General features: G+C 34.6%; 1 protein-coding gene across 1 annotated transcript; it reads left to right on the plus strand.

Moving 5' to 3' along the window:
• Positions 1–1394: 1394 nt before the first annotated feature.
• On the plus strand, positions 1395–2394 carry LOC145009900 (uncharacterized). Its single transcript, XM_078968523.1, has 3 exons — positions 1395–1533; positions 1657–1737; positions 2021–2394. The coding sequence occupies exons 1-3, from the start codon at positions 1395–1397 to the stop codon at positions 2392–2394; spliced, it is 594 nt and encodes a 197-aa protein (XP_078824649.1).
• Positions 2395–16442: the final 14048 nt, after the last annotated feature.

The following is a 16442-nucleotide window of genomic DNA, read 5'->3' on the forward strand; positions in this document are numbered from 1 at the left end:
TATGGATTAAGACATAGAAGAGGACTTGGATCTGTAATTGTAGCTTCTGGAATGGAGTATTGAGCACTTAATGGGAAAAGTAGCTTATCAGAGGAGTACGTTGGGCGTACATGCAGGTACGCACAGCGTACACCACCTTTAGCTATTATGCTTAGCGTACAGAAGAGTACACCCCGTATACTCATCAGTTATGGGCTCGGTGTGTTTTGGGCCTCGGGTTGGGCCAAGCAGTGGACTTTGGATCTTCGGGCCTTAGTGGGCCATTAGAAGTCAGATGTTTTGGGCCAAGAATATTTTTGGGCTTAGGGTAAGGCCCATTAGAAGATTTGGGTCTAATTTAGCAAATTAGGCCATTAATGGGCCACTAGTGGGCTTGGGAAGCCTACCTAGTGTTGGGCATTTTTGTATTATGGCTTTGGGCCTTAGATATGGACCAAGTTAGACTATGGGTAAAATTGTCATTTTACCCTAAGGATGACTATTGATTTGGGCTAATTTTCATTTTGGGTAATGGTAGCTTGGGGAGTAGAGAGACCAGCAGTTTGGGGATCCGCCAGTTAGCAGCGAAGGGTTATTCGCAGGGTTCTACAGTCAGCTTGTGAAGTGAGTCTCCTTACTGTTTGTATGGGTCTAAGGCACCAATGCCGGCCTATTTAGTTTATGTATGATAGGAAGACCTTGAGTTAGCCCTAGGGATTGTGTATGAAAGACCAGGAGGTGGCTCCTGGCACACTGTATGCTGATTAGCTAAGTAGAGTAGCATGTATGCTAGTTGTCTTTGTGATGCTTGCATGGAAGACTAGGAGGTGGCTCTTGGCACTTTTCTGTAAGACCGAGGGGGTGGCCCTAGGCTTGGAAGGAAAGACTACGTGCGGCCCGTGGCATAATGGCAAGACTATGTTTGGCACATAGCAACTTACTTGATTATGGATATGTTTGATGTGTATGGATCACAATATGTTTGGTATGAATGTCCCAGTTGATATGTATGGTATGTGGTATTTGGGGAACTCACTAAGCTTCATGCTTATGGTTTATAGTTTTGGTTCCAGGTATCTTCAGTTTTCAAGAAATAAGAGCTCGGGACAATCGCAGCGCATCCACCTATGTTATTCCGCACTATGTGATCTTTGGGATTAGATTATGATATTATTTGTTTTAATTGAAATGTTTTCAATGTCTGGAACAAAGATATTAAAGGTTTTCTTATATTAAAAATGAAATTTTGGGCCTTAAATTTTGTGATGTTACAAATTAGGATCCAGTTGACATACGTTTAATGATTACAACATTACTTTTCAATGCAGTTAAATATGGAATCAATGGAAGAAGAACCATTACAAGCACAATCTCAATCTCAATCCCATTCTTCGGTTCAATCAAATGTATGAACAATGACAGATATAGTATGGGAACATGTAACTCAAGTCATTGATGACAAGTGGAAAAAGGCATCGATATGTAATTTTTGTCAAAAGGTTATAGGTGGTGGTGGAATAAACAAGGTTAAGAAACATCTTGCTGGTATTAAAGGTGAGGTAGTATCATGCCCAAAAGTTAGTTCAGAAGTGTGGTTTACGATGAAAGGGAAATTGAATGAGACTACCCAAAAATAAAAACATACCACTAGTGTTACTATCTTGGATCATGATGAAGAGATGGAGGAAGCAGAAGTGTCAACTGTGAAAAAGGGAAAAAGGAAATCTACTTCAAACTTGCATCCATTTTTTACGAAAGGTATAAATGATCCTTCCCTACCCACTATCAAATCTGTAATGCAAAGTAAGGCAAAAATACATGATGTGGATTTAGCTATTGCTATGTAGTTTTATGATGCATGTATACCTATGAATGCTTGCAGCTCTCCTCTTTTTCAACTTATGGTAGATAAAATAGCAAGTATTGGTTATGCGTACAAAGCACCTAATTATCATGCTCTGAGGGTTAATTTTATTGACAGATGCAAAAAAGTCAGTTTCATTGTTAATTGATTCTTTAATAAGTCAATGGGTTGATACAGGTTGCACAATTATGAGTGATGGGTGGAGGGATGTTTCACAACGACATTTGATTAATTTCTTGGTTTATTGTCTAAAAGGGATATCGTTTCTTAAATCTGTTGATGCATTAGATATAGAGAGCAATGCTACAAATTTGTGTAATTTGTTTGCTAAGATTGTTGAAATGGTAGGAGAAAAAAATGTGGTTCATATGGTAACTGATAGTGCTACTAATTACAAGCTTGTTGATACTAAGTTATGTGAAAGATATCCTTCTATTACTTGGTCTCCATGTGCAGCGCATTGTCTTAATCTTGTATTAAAGGATCTTTCAGAATTGGATATTGTGGGATGGATTGAAAAATCCAATGGTTATGAGGCTGACAAAGTGTAACTAGATCGAAATGGGGGAGAACCAATTGGGAATAATGAGAAAAGTTCTAAATGTGGGTCAAATTGGAATTCCATAACTAAGGACAAGTTGATAGTCAATTATGGTTTGTATTATTAGACGAGGCCAATACAAGAAATAATGTTCAATGGACAGTTATGAGCAGGGAGGAAAATGTTGAGGATTCAGGTCATCTCGTATAGGGATGTCAAGCATAGGCAGTGGTGCATTTAGGTTCTGTAACATGTTCAAGTTGAGGTTGAGTGAGGACCTCTCTTCATGTTCTTGTCTGATGAAGGATTTGAGGTTCAAAGCATGACCCGGACACCTATTGGGGTTCAACAAGTTGGATTTTCGGCTCGTGTTTATTTTGGCTGAATATTCTTGTGGATAGTTGGTAAAACCATTGGTTGGTCCTACGACAATTTTCAAAGTGTTGTAAGACTGTGGGGTGATCCGTAGCATTCACTATATTGGTAGGCTGTTATAAAAATGTTGTAAGACTGCAGGGTGGCCTGTAGCATTCACTAGGTTGATGGGCAGTTGTGGAAGTGTTGTAAACTGTCAAGTGGCCCATAACATTCACTAGGTTGGTAGGAAGTTGTATAAGTGTTCTAAGAGTGTGGGGTGGCTCGTAATATTCACTTGGTTGGCAAGAACTTATAAGTGTTAGCAGGAAGGCCCGTAGCATTCACTTGATTGGCAGCCAGTTGTGGAAGTGTTGAAAGACTACGGGGTGGCCCATAGCATATACTAGGTTGATAAGTAGTTATGGGAGTGTTGTAAGTATATGATATAGCTAGTAGTCTTCACTAGGATGATTTAGACCATTGCAGGGATGGTTGTGACACTGTGAGAGGGCCACAACATTCATAGGATTAAGGAAGGTCGTAGGCCAACTTGGGGTCGGGTGTGATGTAAGACTACAATTGTGCCAATAGCATTCATTTGGAATGAATTGAACTAGCTATTGTTCTTGTTTTCTATTTATTGTTGGAAATTTTGTACAAGGTTATTAACTATTGGTAATATTTCTAATAATAATAGGGTCGTCTTCAGTTTCCGTCAAGACTCAAATTAAGTAGAATTAATAAAGGAGGAATTAGTTTATTAATTATTATGGTTTAATAATTAATTAGGAACTAATAAGATAACAATTTAGGAATTAATTAACAATTGAATTAATAGAAGGGTTGCATACCAATTAATCAATAGTTGATTAATCAAGAATATTCTAGAACCCTAGGAAGAAGGGTGATGGACGAAAATTCCCTTATGGTAAAGGGAATTTCATTCTTAGGGTTATCCATCGCACATAGGTTTGAGGATAAAACCCAGGAAGATATGCAAGGCTATAAATAGGGCTATAAGGATTCATTCTTTGGCTTCAAGTTTTGCCTCTTTTTTCTCCCTCCTTATGAATGAACTCTCCTTATAGTTTGTCCCCTCTTAGTTATTTTTGCTTCTACTCTTTTGCGTTCATTGGGTGTAAACGAATATAAGGATTTTCGTTTGGGTCTTGATCATCCAAACAAGGTGGCACGCACGAGAGCTCAAGCACGAAGGAATTTGGCTGCAAAAGAGATATGTGATCTTCCTTTGTGATTTTTTTTTCTAGGGTAGATGTAATTAGTATGAAACCATAGATACATACGTTGCATGTACACTTAGGTATATCGTAGTTTTGATTTTTATGCTACCTAGTTTAGAGTGTATTTGATGCGTAGAAAACCTAACAGTTACGTCGACCTTTGCTTGGGCTAGAAGGTTATTGGAGCTATATGGGTGAATAGGCTGGGGTAGCCTTTTTCAGTTACACTCATGGTGTAACCATATACGAGATTATCAGCTTCAACAAAGGGTTGGGATTTTGTACTCCAATTGATTGGTAGGCCAGCATGGAACCAATGAGACCTTATATAGAAAATGTGAAGGTTTGGTTAGCAAGATGTGATTTGTATATTGGTATGGAACCAATGGTTGAGAGTCGTGTTGGTCGCATTCGTATTTGGGTGCAAGGTTGCCAACATCGGAGAATGGTCAGGGGTTCTATTTTCTAGTTGTCAGTGAGATATTCGGAGTTGGAAGGGTTTTGTACATTTCGATATGTAAATTGGAGTCTTTATGGATGTGGGATGGAATAGTTGTGTTTGCTGGGAAGTCAGACATGGTTTCGGGTTTTCAGTTTTCGGGCAAAGTAGTTGGGTTATCTTTCGTTGGCTGAGGATAGAGTGTTAAGGTTCATTTATTTATCAGGGTAAGTGATTGCTGCTAAGATTGAGCTTTGATAGTAGTGTTGGAAGGCAATTTCTGTGTGAGATGACTTTTCAATCCTAATTGGAATTCAGGAAGTAGAAAGGAATGATTTCGAGGACGGAATCTAATATAAGTGGGGGAGAGTTGTGATACTCTGTTTTGGGATATTTCTTAATTTAGGGTTTGTGGACCGTAATTCGATCATAAAAAGGCTTTGTGATTTGAGGAAATAAATTTTAGACGTTATTGAAGGTTGAGAATATTGTTTTTGATATCTAAGCCCTTAATTTGTGTACTGGAACCAAAGGGTAAAATGTGAAAAGTTATATGTCGGGCTTCTTTCATGGATTATGGTTTTAGTTCGATATATGTTAAGCCAAAAGTAACTTGATGGAATTGAGGGCTCGTCAATACCTTTCTGTGCATATAAAGAACTCTGAAAACGGAGTTGAAACGAAGAAGCTATGAATGTTTGAAGTTAAATTGGAAGTTTGGGATTTTGGCCTACGCTAGGCGTAGGCACTGAATTATGGATACGAGTTTAATGACCTGTGCAGGACGTAGGTTATGTTACACAGGGCGTAAGCACTGAATTATGGATAGAGTTCCAAAATCTCCATTAACTAGCATTTTTCCATATTATTTATTTTTTAAAGTTTATTAAATATTTTTAAGAATTATCTTTATTGTTTATTTTTTAAAGTTTATTAAATATTTTTAAGAATTAAGGACCAACTGCCCTCTATCCATCACCCACCAACATCACAACCCATAACCCAATATAAGCTTTCAACCAACCACACCACTCAGTACTACACCACCCCTAGTTTGTTACACCATCATAGCTACAAACGAAGTTGTAATAAACTTACATTTTTAAATAAAAAAACATATGAAATCATGTTAAAAACAAAAACATTAAAAAAAAGTCAAAAGAAATCTATGTTTAGAACATACTAGCTTTCAACACTAAGATGTTAAATTTTCAATTATGACCAAACATTTAGAAATGGGTAAATACCTTTTTTTTGGATACGGCGAATAATTATATATAATAAACCAAGACAGCAGCAAGAAGTTGAGCAAGGGAGCAACCAAACAAACCAAAAAGTAATAAACAAACAATACAACATCAATTTGCTTAACAGTTTGAACTAAAAAAGAGAAAAAGGGGAGCAACTCCATTCCGTCCAACTTTCCATTCCATTCCTCCTATACTTGTTCCATTCAAAAGTTTGAGCAATAATGGAATCTGCAGTGTAGGATTTACTCCAATCTTTTTAAAAAGTCTATCATTCCTAGTCAGCCATATGTTCCAAATGGTAGAGTATATTATCATGCTCAGCAAATGCCTTTTGTTGGGACTATTCCCCCAGGTTGCAGCAAAATCAATTAGTTCTCTTACATTCCCAAATTGCCCATGTTGAATACCACACCACCGAAAAATCCAGTAGTAAACTGTTTTTGAGAAATCACAGCCAATCAGTAAGTGATTGGAGGTTTCATCACAAGTACCACACATTGGACAAATCCTATTTTGGACCGATATACCCCTCTGAACTAGCGCATCAGCTACTGGAATTTTTCCCATAGCAACCCTCCATATAAAGCATTTGACTTTTAAAGGTATGCTTTTTGCCCAGCAAATCAAAGGTTCTTTATACTAGATGATTTTCGAGTCCAACTCCCGCCTAAGGTTGTTCACCAGGTAGATTCCTTCTGCATTGGGTTTGAAACGGAAACCAACTTTGAATGATTGACTGAAGTTAACTGATCCAACCAACTTGTGAAATTCATGTAACTCTAGAAGAGAGTCAGCATCAAAAGAAGTGGTTCTCCAATTCCATGCAAACCATCCATCAGGGATCATCTTTTAACTTTTTCAAGGTTGTATACCTTTAGAGACCAAAAGTGTAATCTACAGTAACAACAATTATTAAACTTTTACAATATTTTCGCTTTCACACCTTATTTATTACTAAATTAGGGATTTTTTTATTAATCGCTTGCTTCAAACCCGAACATATATGCATTTTTGTCTTGGGACTAGCCCATTTGATAAATGTGCAAAACACATAGATAGAAGATTCTAAATTCAAAACCGAACATATTTTTAATAACTAACTTGATAAATTTAACATTTAACTTTATATTCATATACTATGTTATAATCTATAGAAGCCACGTTTAGCAATTAAAAAATTATTGATACCTCAAAATCATAATCATCAATCAATGATTTTCAAAAATTCAAAAAGTTATTAATTTACAAATTGAAATGATTTGTCATAGTAGATTCAAATTAGTATATAAAGTGGTTTGAGATACGAACGATGTTTTTATATATAATGTGTAGATTAACGATAAAATGATTATATGTTGTAGAATAAAATTACAATGATTCTTAACATTTGGAAGTGCTACCAAAATTGGTTTGGTTCCGAATACATATTTAAAAAAAAAAATCTTTTCTGACATAATGAATAAATTAACTATTACAAAGCATGCATGTCATTAGCAAATAAATACATTTTCGAATAATTAGATTTGATTATAATTCATTGTTAGCCTAGAAAAACCAATTACGCTTTTTAACCTAACAATTTGAAATATAAAATTACAAAAATCAATTGTTGGTGAAAATTTTATGTGCCAAACACCAAGGATATATAATATCACCAAGGAAAACTGCAAACCATATACAACCATTTCAATTTACTTAATATTACTATGTTAATTAATTAAATTACATTGGAGTTAAAAAAAATTACAATAAAACTAAAATGATTAACAAACCAATTAATATCCTAAAGTAACTTTATGTTGGATAGGCAAAATAAAACAAAATTACACCTTTGAAAAGTACACATGGTAACTTAACTCAATTATCCTTAGCTTTAAAAATAACTTTTTACCCAATTGCATAGAAATGATACATCAATAACGGAAAAAAGTTCAACTATTAAATAAAGCTGAAATTTATAATACCTTTGCGATTTTTATAAAATTTATCTAAAGTTCCAACTGAAAACACACACCATAATGACATCTTTAAAATAATATATAAACCCTATAATCAAAGCGTAAACGACTTGCATATAAGCTTGGTTTCAGACGGATTATAATCAATCAACCCTTTGAAAGTCATAAATTACACTAAAATACCTACTTCAATTGGTGTTAATAAAGCCAATTTTCACCTTTATGAGAATAATTTGTCTTAAATGAAAACTTGAGATTGAACGCTTCACCACTGTTATGCTTGAAGGTAACTTTAATGCATAAGTACATATAATATATTACCATCTTGATCAGAAGCATTTTCCATGGTATACTCAAACATTTCAAGTTCATGTGTCACGAATACATGAATGATATAGCTATTAACATCTTAACCATAAGCAAAAGTTTCATTTCCTATTTGAGAATGTATTTTTTTCTTATTGAGGAGAGTACAACCGCAAGTTATTCCACCTTGATTTTAAAATTTCTACACATCCATGGAAATCTAACTGTTGGAGAGCCAATGGATCCTTCATTCACTACCATAATAGCATATTCAACAAAGCTGAAATGCATGATAAACCAAAATATGTGTAAGCGTAATGCATGTAAAATGTGTACAATACGAATCATATATTTAAAGGAACACATGCAAATAGAAACAATTTTATAACCAATACATAAAAAAGCCCATGAAAATGTGAAAAAGAAATGCATAGCCGTGTTGTATCAAGTCGCATAGCTAGTAAAAAGTACATCATGCTTTGTATCATCTGAATAAGCAAAATTAGATTATGTCCTACTGTTAAGTCCTGCGAGTCTTCTATCTAACTCGTTTTAAACTCTGTTATCTATAAAAGAAAAGCAAATTTAACATCTAAGTGTTTGCTGGGGCTATTTTGGATACTTATAATCTAAAAGGAAACAAAATCAGAAATTAAAAATAAGCATTTGATTCAAAAAAAAATTATCAATATTTTAATCCCAATTTTTTTTCGGCCAATTTTGCATTATCAACATTACATGTAAGAACCTCCCAAAATTTATAAAAATAAAAATTAAAAAAATAAAAATAAAAAAAAAAATCTAATTGGAATTATGATAAAAATAGCCCATTTTGAGATAATGAACGATGAACATACCTCGCCTCCACCCCACCCTACATTTGACTAAAGCCTTGTTTGATAGACATCTATCCAGCTTCAAACATATCTTTCTGGCTGAATGTATCCGAAAGACTCTTTGATATACATAAAAAAAATAAGTCTTGTCCAGTAAGATATGTCTTTCCTAGAAAACTCCAAACTATATCTTTCTGGTTGAATAGGTTGCTGAAAAGGCAATTGTACCCCAAACTCTATCACTTTCTTTCTTGGATTATTAATTTCTTTTAAATATTTTTTTATTTTTTTATTAGATTATTATATATTAATAAATATTAATTTTAATATATAATATTTATTTATTGATTAATATTATTTTATTGGATTATTAATTTATTTTAGATAATTCTTTCATTATTTCATTTTTAGGGATTAATTCTTTTTATTGGATTATTATATATTAATAAATATTATTTATAACTATATAATATTTATATATTAATAAATATAACGTTATTGGATTATTAATTTATTTTAGTTAAAATTTTAAATTCATTTTTATTGGATTATTCATTATTATAAACAATACCACCATTATCCTAATATATTTAAAAAAAAAATCATTCATCCCACCACTATCAGACATAAACTGAGTCAAGAATCACATGTTGAATTATAAAAAAAAGTTAAAACTGCTACAAAGAATAACAACGTAACATCAACTTGAAAAAAAAAGTAAACTAAGAACAACTTAATCGGCATTCTATTTGTATTTTTAAATGATTGTTGTGCTATTTTGATTTTGTATGACGATTTATATGTTTTTATAATTATTCAGCAACTTCATCCATCATAATATAGAACATCATGGCAATATTGTCATTTTCATCCTTTAGCACAGTCAATCGGATGTATAATCAAACAACATGGTTTATTTTTCTATCGAAAAAACTTTCCTATACAACACTTTCCTAGATAGTACTTTCCTGGACATAAACTATTAAACGGGGCCTAAGTGTTCTTGTTTCCTTTGATTGTATGAAAATACCATTACATTATGTTTACTTCTGATTATTTCTATCAGTATAATATAAACATGCAATGTAATAAGATAGTATTAACGAAGAATATCAAGGACCATCAAAAATCATGCTTCTCATGAGATGGGGAGACTCTAAGCCTTCAAGTACTACACGAGAGACTAACTTAACACCTATTAATGTACATCCAAACCAGATAACTTTAAGCCCAAACCAGAATGTCACGGGGAGTTGGACCAACTGTCAAAACTAAACCAAGTGGGAAAAATGTCTGAGATATGAAAAATATTCATCGCCTTCACACCTGATGGTACAAAAGTGAAATAAAGAGAACATGAAAAAAGATAGAGGTACACGACACCAAACGCCAACACAAACACAAGCACATAATGGGAAAACACGCAAAAGAAATAAGACATTGTAAAAAATTGGGGTTGTTGATGGGTATATTTATGAAGGAGGCACCCGAGAAGAATCAAAGTATAATGGATAAAAAGGAAAAAAAGTTAAAATTAAAAAAATAAATAAGTAAAATCGCAGACGTCCAAAAATATGATGTCGCAAAGTAAAAGTAAAAAATCATTTTTTTTATTTTTTAAATTTTACTTTAATATCTAATATAGCAACTTACTTTCATTTTTAGTGAATTATAGCACACAACTCTTATTTCTATCTATTCTAACATTATACTTAGAAAGTAGAATGTTATTATCAAAAAGTGTGTGTTTGTGTTTATGCATGTTTTTTGAAAGTAGGGAGCTATCAGTGAAAAGGTTTGGAATATTACCTGTAACATCCAAAAATTTGGTCTAAAAAATTTCGTTTTTATAATAGATATAATAGTATTTTCAAAGATCAATCATACATCTTAACAAAACCAATGTATCAAATGTTATCAAAATCAGAGTGAATATTAAATGCGGAATCCTAATTGTAGGTGCGATGCAGTCAACTCGAACTCTTCCCCTTGGAACCCCAAGTACCTGAAACATAAACTAAAAACTGTAAGCACAAAGGTTAGTGAGTTCCCCAAATTACCTCATACCATACATGCAATAATCATATAATGGGCACCGCCCAACATCGGTCCCCGCCATGTAATAGGTCGGGCCCAACCCATCATACATATAAAATATATCAAATAATCACATGCACATGCAAGAATCACATAGATACATAGCATACAAATAGTCATCGGACCCTATCCCGACAAGTATATAAACATATATACATGCAAGAGTCACAAAGACAGCTAGCATAATAACATATCATAAGCATGGGCGACATTGGTGCCTTCGACCCGCTAAACTCAGTGAGGAAACGCGTCTCAAAAAGCTGAATGAAACGAAAGCTGCTCGACTACTAGATCAATATCTCACTCTAACAATATACAAATAGCCCTAGTTAGAACTATGGCATAACCTAGACATGGGCCTAATATCATAAGTCCAAGTCCCTTCATAATGGCCCAAAGGCCTTTCCTTAAGTAATGGGCCTAGCATTAAAATCCAATTCGATATCGGGCCACAAGGCCCAAAAGGCCCAACATCTCAATCTAAGGCCCTCTATTGAAGCCTAAATGCCTATCTTATATTAATCGACCTAAGATCAAAGTCCAAACTATAATGGGGCACAAGTCCCAATAAGGCCCAACTAGGGCACCAATGCCCCAAACTAGAACAACATCCAAAAGATGGCCCAAGGAAAGTCCACTGATGGATCGAATGTTGGGTGTTCCCTTGTAGAGTGTTGGGCGTTCGTTACCAGCTAACAGATCGCGAACCTTAGCCAGAACACTGGGCGTTACTCGACCCAACGTTAAGCATTCGCACGCTGACTCCCAAAATAATTATTAAGCACTTAATGCTTAAAGCCACACGACCAAAACATAGGTCTAAGTCCTAAAGAACATCTAGAACCATAAAGTCACTAACTTGGTGGCTTTGCATGCCGCAAAGGTCCCAACTTCAAGATATATCATTCAAATTCCATAAGAAGGGCTCAATCTCATGCATGGGGCTTATACAACTCTAAAGATGCAAATTTTATGAATCCAGAACCTTAGAAACACCAAGAGGAGCAACTCAAAGCTTCTAGAGTGATCACAAACTATAAGATCTCAACTATGGAACCAAAAATGGACTAAAATCCATAAAGACTTAGATGTAGGATTCTAATGAGCAAGGTTAGGGCTTTATACCTCATAGAGCTGGAAATAGAGCAGAGAACCAAGATCTATAAGCTCCTACTTGAACCACCACCTTGCACCAAGCTTCTCTTCCTTGAATAATCTTCAAACACACACAATGAGCTCAAAACACTCTTGGAGACTCTAGGGTTTCGAGATTAGGATATGGGGGCTATGGAGGCTAGAAATGATGCCAACACCTGGGACTTTAAGGTGTTTAAATAGGTCTCAAACCCTAAAAATTAAGGTTTAAGCTCTACGCGTAAACTCCTTGCATTCCCCAAGGGAACGCCCCATGTTCGAGCTCCACCTCCAAAAGTCCAAACTTGGCAGAAATGGTCCCTCCTCCCCCTCAAACTTGCAAACACGGCCAAAAAGCAATAGCTTAGTATATAAGGGACCAAAAATGAATAATACATGGATCGAGCGTTACACTACCAGTACATTATAATCAGTAAAAAGTCATTAAAATGTTTGAAATATCACAATATGAGGGAAAATAATTATAGTTCCCAATTTGAGATGTGATAACGATTTTGATTCACGCTTTGTTAGTGGTGGTCATGGGAGATGGTAAGATCGACAATGAGAGAAATAGAGATACAAGGTATCAAGAGATTACACATAGCATAACAATACTAATTATTTGCTAAAAATAGCCTTTTTAGCAAATAATTTACATGTAAATGTGGTCACATCTATAATAGAAGCACACCCACTATACATAAGGTATCAAGAAATTTGAGGAAATTTACACCAACACAACCAAATATATCCACACCATTCTTTGATTGCGTTTAGAAAACAAAATATTAAAAGAAATTAACATTTTAATTTTTTTAGAAAGAATCATATACATGAAGCTCATCATGGCCCCAACAGGTTAGAAAAAGTGGGTTTCAATAACGGTACTCAACATCTACACTTCATTATCTATTATGAAGAGCAAAAGCGAAACCTGTAAATTTCAAAAGAAACATTATTAATTTATAACCTACCGTACATGGGTTCTTTACCATTGTCATCAATCCAATTGAGAAATTAAAAAAGGCTAAACTCAAAAACTAAACTCTTATGATTAAAATTAAAGTGAAATGATCATAAAGCATTGATAATAAACTTGCTTTGAACTGCAATCCATATCCCTCTATGTGAGTAATTATCACAACTAGGAATTCTATGCTTTGTAACAACAACAATGATAACATTTGTGAACCAAAAATGTGAAAGCATGTATGATGCTTATTCAATAACAACCAAAGTTTCATCAGATACTGTATACAAACACTACAAATAGTCAAATAAAGATTGGAAACATTATAAATCCTAGTTTAAGTCCATTTGGACTAGGATTTCCTTATTGGGCCTAATGGGCCAATATGCTTTCAATATTGACTATTTTGGGCTTAGAACTATTAAATGGGCTCTAATTGGATCCAATTTCATTTATTTTAACATTTTGGGCCATAATGAGCCTAAAATGAAATAAATACCCTAAATGGGCCATAAAATCCATTATCTTATTTTCTCTCCTTCCCCCCCCCCCCCAAGTTCACATATCTTCATGCATCCATCCCTTCACCCCCTCTCTCTTCTTCCCTCGCTTATTCTTATCTTCGGCCGAGAGCCAAAGCACACATACCTCACAAATTCTCCCCATTTCTCTCAAAGATCATCTCCTTTCTTCCTTCAAAGAAAATCTCAAAAATTTAGCTTGGTTTCAAGGATCTTCTTCAAGTATTGTCAATCTTTGGTAAGTTGTTGATTAGATCAATAACCTAGTCTCTTTATTTCACCAAAACCTTTTCCTAAGTCATGCAAATTTCGTGATCTACTCCCTAGAAGCTCCATAAACTCGAGATCTACATCAAGGGTGTGCTAAAGTCGAAACTCTTCCATTTCTTTCTTCAAAACCGAACCCACAAACCTAAGGTGAGTTCATACCCCTCTATTTTCGGTTTTCACAAGTTTTATGGGGGAGAATACAAGTAAAATATGTAGATCTATGTGTATGTGTATGTTATGTGTGATTTCATGTGTTTATGTGGTATATATGTCCCGTATAAGTATATGGGTTCGTGGGTCGGACCCAACCCGTATAACCCATTTAATAAGCAACATATTTTAAAATGAAATTAAAAATACAAATAAAATGAAGTCATAAAGTCTTAAATATTCAACATAAATTCATAAATATAAAGTCATAAACAGGAGTGATGACGACGAGTGGTGTGTAACAGCCGGTGGACGAGAAGACGAGTGGTGTGCATGCGACACTGCGATAGTCGATGACTCGATGCCTCAATCGACGGAAACTTGAGACATAGAGTCATGAGTTTGGACACTGAAGACTGAATTTTCTTTTTATTAGGGGCTTCTTAGGGGGCTAGGGGACGCTAAGTTGAATCAAATATGTTTTGGAATTCGGAAAACGATTAAACGATAATCAAATATTCAATTAAATATATTTTTTAAACATAATGTGTGTGTGTGTGTGTGTGTATATATATATATATATATATATAATCGGGTTAGCGGGTTGACCCATGAACACAAACATGTAACCCAACCCAACCCATGAAATAAACGGGTTGGCCAGTCGGTGGGTTGGCAGGTCAAAAATCTCAACCCAAACCCATTTATTTTCGTGTTGAGTCAGTTTCGGGTAACGGGTTGGGTCAAGGATTGCCACCCCTAGAATATATATGTATTTTCAAATATCGTTAAAAACAATTGGCAAGCTTAGTGCCTTTGTGATTTAACAATTGTCCAATCAAACTTCCGACAATTATACTATACATAAAACAAGTAAATATTCAAATTGTTGGGCTTAAAAGATTCTAATCCTGCTTATTGGGCCATCGTGACCCATTAACATGACTTTTGGGCCCAACAACAATAATAAATGTTTATTGGGCCTCTTGTGACCCAATTACATGCTTAAGAGACCCTCAATGACTTTTGCGTGCTATTGGGCCTCGGTGGCCCATTAGCATTGCTAGTAAGGTCCAAGTAAATCATATGCGAAATGGGCCAACGCGTCCTTTGTATACTCGACAGCCTTATAACAAGCGTGATTAGTAGGACATTGTGGTCCTCTTCTTCTCGTCTGTTAGGCTTACCGGATATTCAAGTAAACAAAAATTAGATCGTTAATCAAGGTTAATCAAATTCATTTGGATTAAGTGAGTAATAACAGGCGACACCAATAACTGTCAGTCGTAGTCTGTAGTTATAATCAAAGTCTCCTGGGGGGAGAGCGAAAGTTTGTGTATAGATCTATACGGGGGTGACTCCCCCACACCTCAAATATTCGCTACAGTTAGACTCGGCCAGTCTAGGGTGACAAAATCTTAAGATAAATTATGGTGTTCGCTAGAATGCCAAGACAGACGAACTAGTCATTATCATGCATGATTATAACGACTCACATAAATAAATCCAATGTTATCTGAGTAATCAAGGGATTTCAAAATCATTCGTTGTGACGGTATAACAATTCGAATCAATTATATTGTATTATCGGAAAACATCGGGTTTTTCGAGGAAATCAACACCATTCACTTGTGTTTTCAATAACTATAATGCAAAACTTCTTAGTTATACACGTTTTGAAATCATTCATGCATAAATCTATGGATCTTCACACTTTAGTATAAACAATTGTCTTTTCAGAAAATATCGAATTTTCTGGGTTTTACAAACTGCACAAAACATTTTCATAACAACCCTGCTTATGAGCTCACCAACATTCCATATGTTGACGTTTTCAAAATAACTTGTATTCTCAGGTAACAAGTAAGCTGAAGAGTAATACCAAGTATGTTAGGATGTTATGTTTTGAAAACTTTCAAACAATTTATGTTATGGAAATGTAATATTTAGACAATGTACTTGATGTGAACAATGTCAGTTGTAATGTATTAATGCATGGTGATGTTTATGTTATGTTTCATGTATATTGTGATGATATTCAATTTAAGTCACGCGAGCCCTCGGACGTTTCCCCCGTCTGGTTTGGGGGTGTGACAGTAATGTTCCCTCTATTTTTTGGATTCATTGGATGCGAAGTTTAGACTTCATAAATGACAAAAACCAAACAATGTGAGTAATTTCCCAGTATTTTATCCCAAACATTTAATCGAACGATTAGTATGCATTATGATATCCCAATAATTGGTTTCATACGACTCTAACATGCTGGTGCAACAAAACCCACAAACAAAAGAAAACAGAAAAACCATTTAATACCTCATACAATTTGAATAAAAACTTGAAAGTTTCCAATTTTACAAATAAGGAGATGATATCTTTACCATAAATGGTAGAAAAAAATTGACAATGCTGAGATGGGTTTTAGATATGAAGCTAATATGATATCCATGCTTTCATTATTCATTATTAAGGTTTTTTTAGCTCCGACTCTTCAAAATATCATCGATTCATGATTTTAGAGGCTAG

The sequence above is a fragment of the Lactuca saligna genome, chromosome 8 (assembly GCF_052625555.1).
Source record: "Lactuca saligna cultivar CGN05327 chromosome 8, ASM5262555v1, whole genome shotgun sequence".
NCBI lineage: Eukaryota > Viridiplantae > Streptophyta > Magnoliopsida > Asterales > Asteraceae > Lactuca > Lactuca saligna.

Excerpts from the sequence above, each read along its gene's own strand:
- LOC145009900 (XM_078968523.1), top strand. The coding sequence starts at position 1,395 with ATGACAGATATAGTATGGGAACATGTAACTCAAGTCATTGATGACAAG. Across the intron at positions 1,534-1,656 it reads ACATCTTGCTGGTATTAAAG|AGATGGAGGAAGCAGAAGTG; the intron begins GTGAGGTAGTAT and ends ATCATGATGAAG. Across the intron at positions 1,738-2,020 it reads GCATCCATTTTTTACGAAAG|GTTGCACAATTATGAGTGAT; the intron begins GTATAAATGATC and ends GGGTTGATACAG.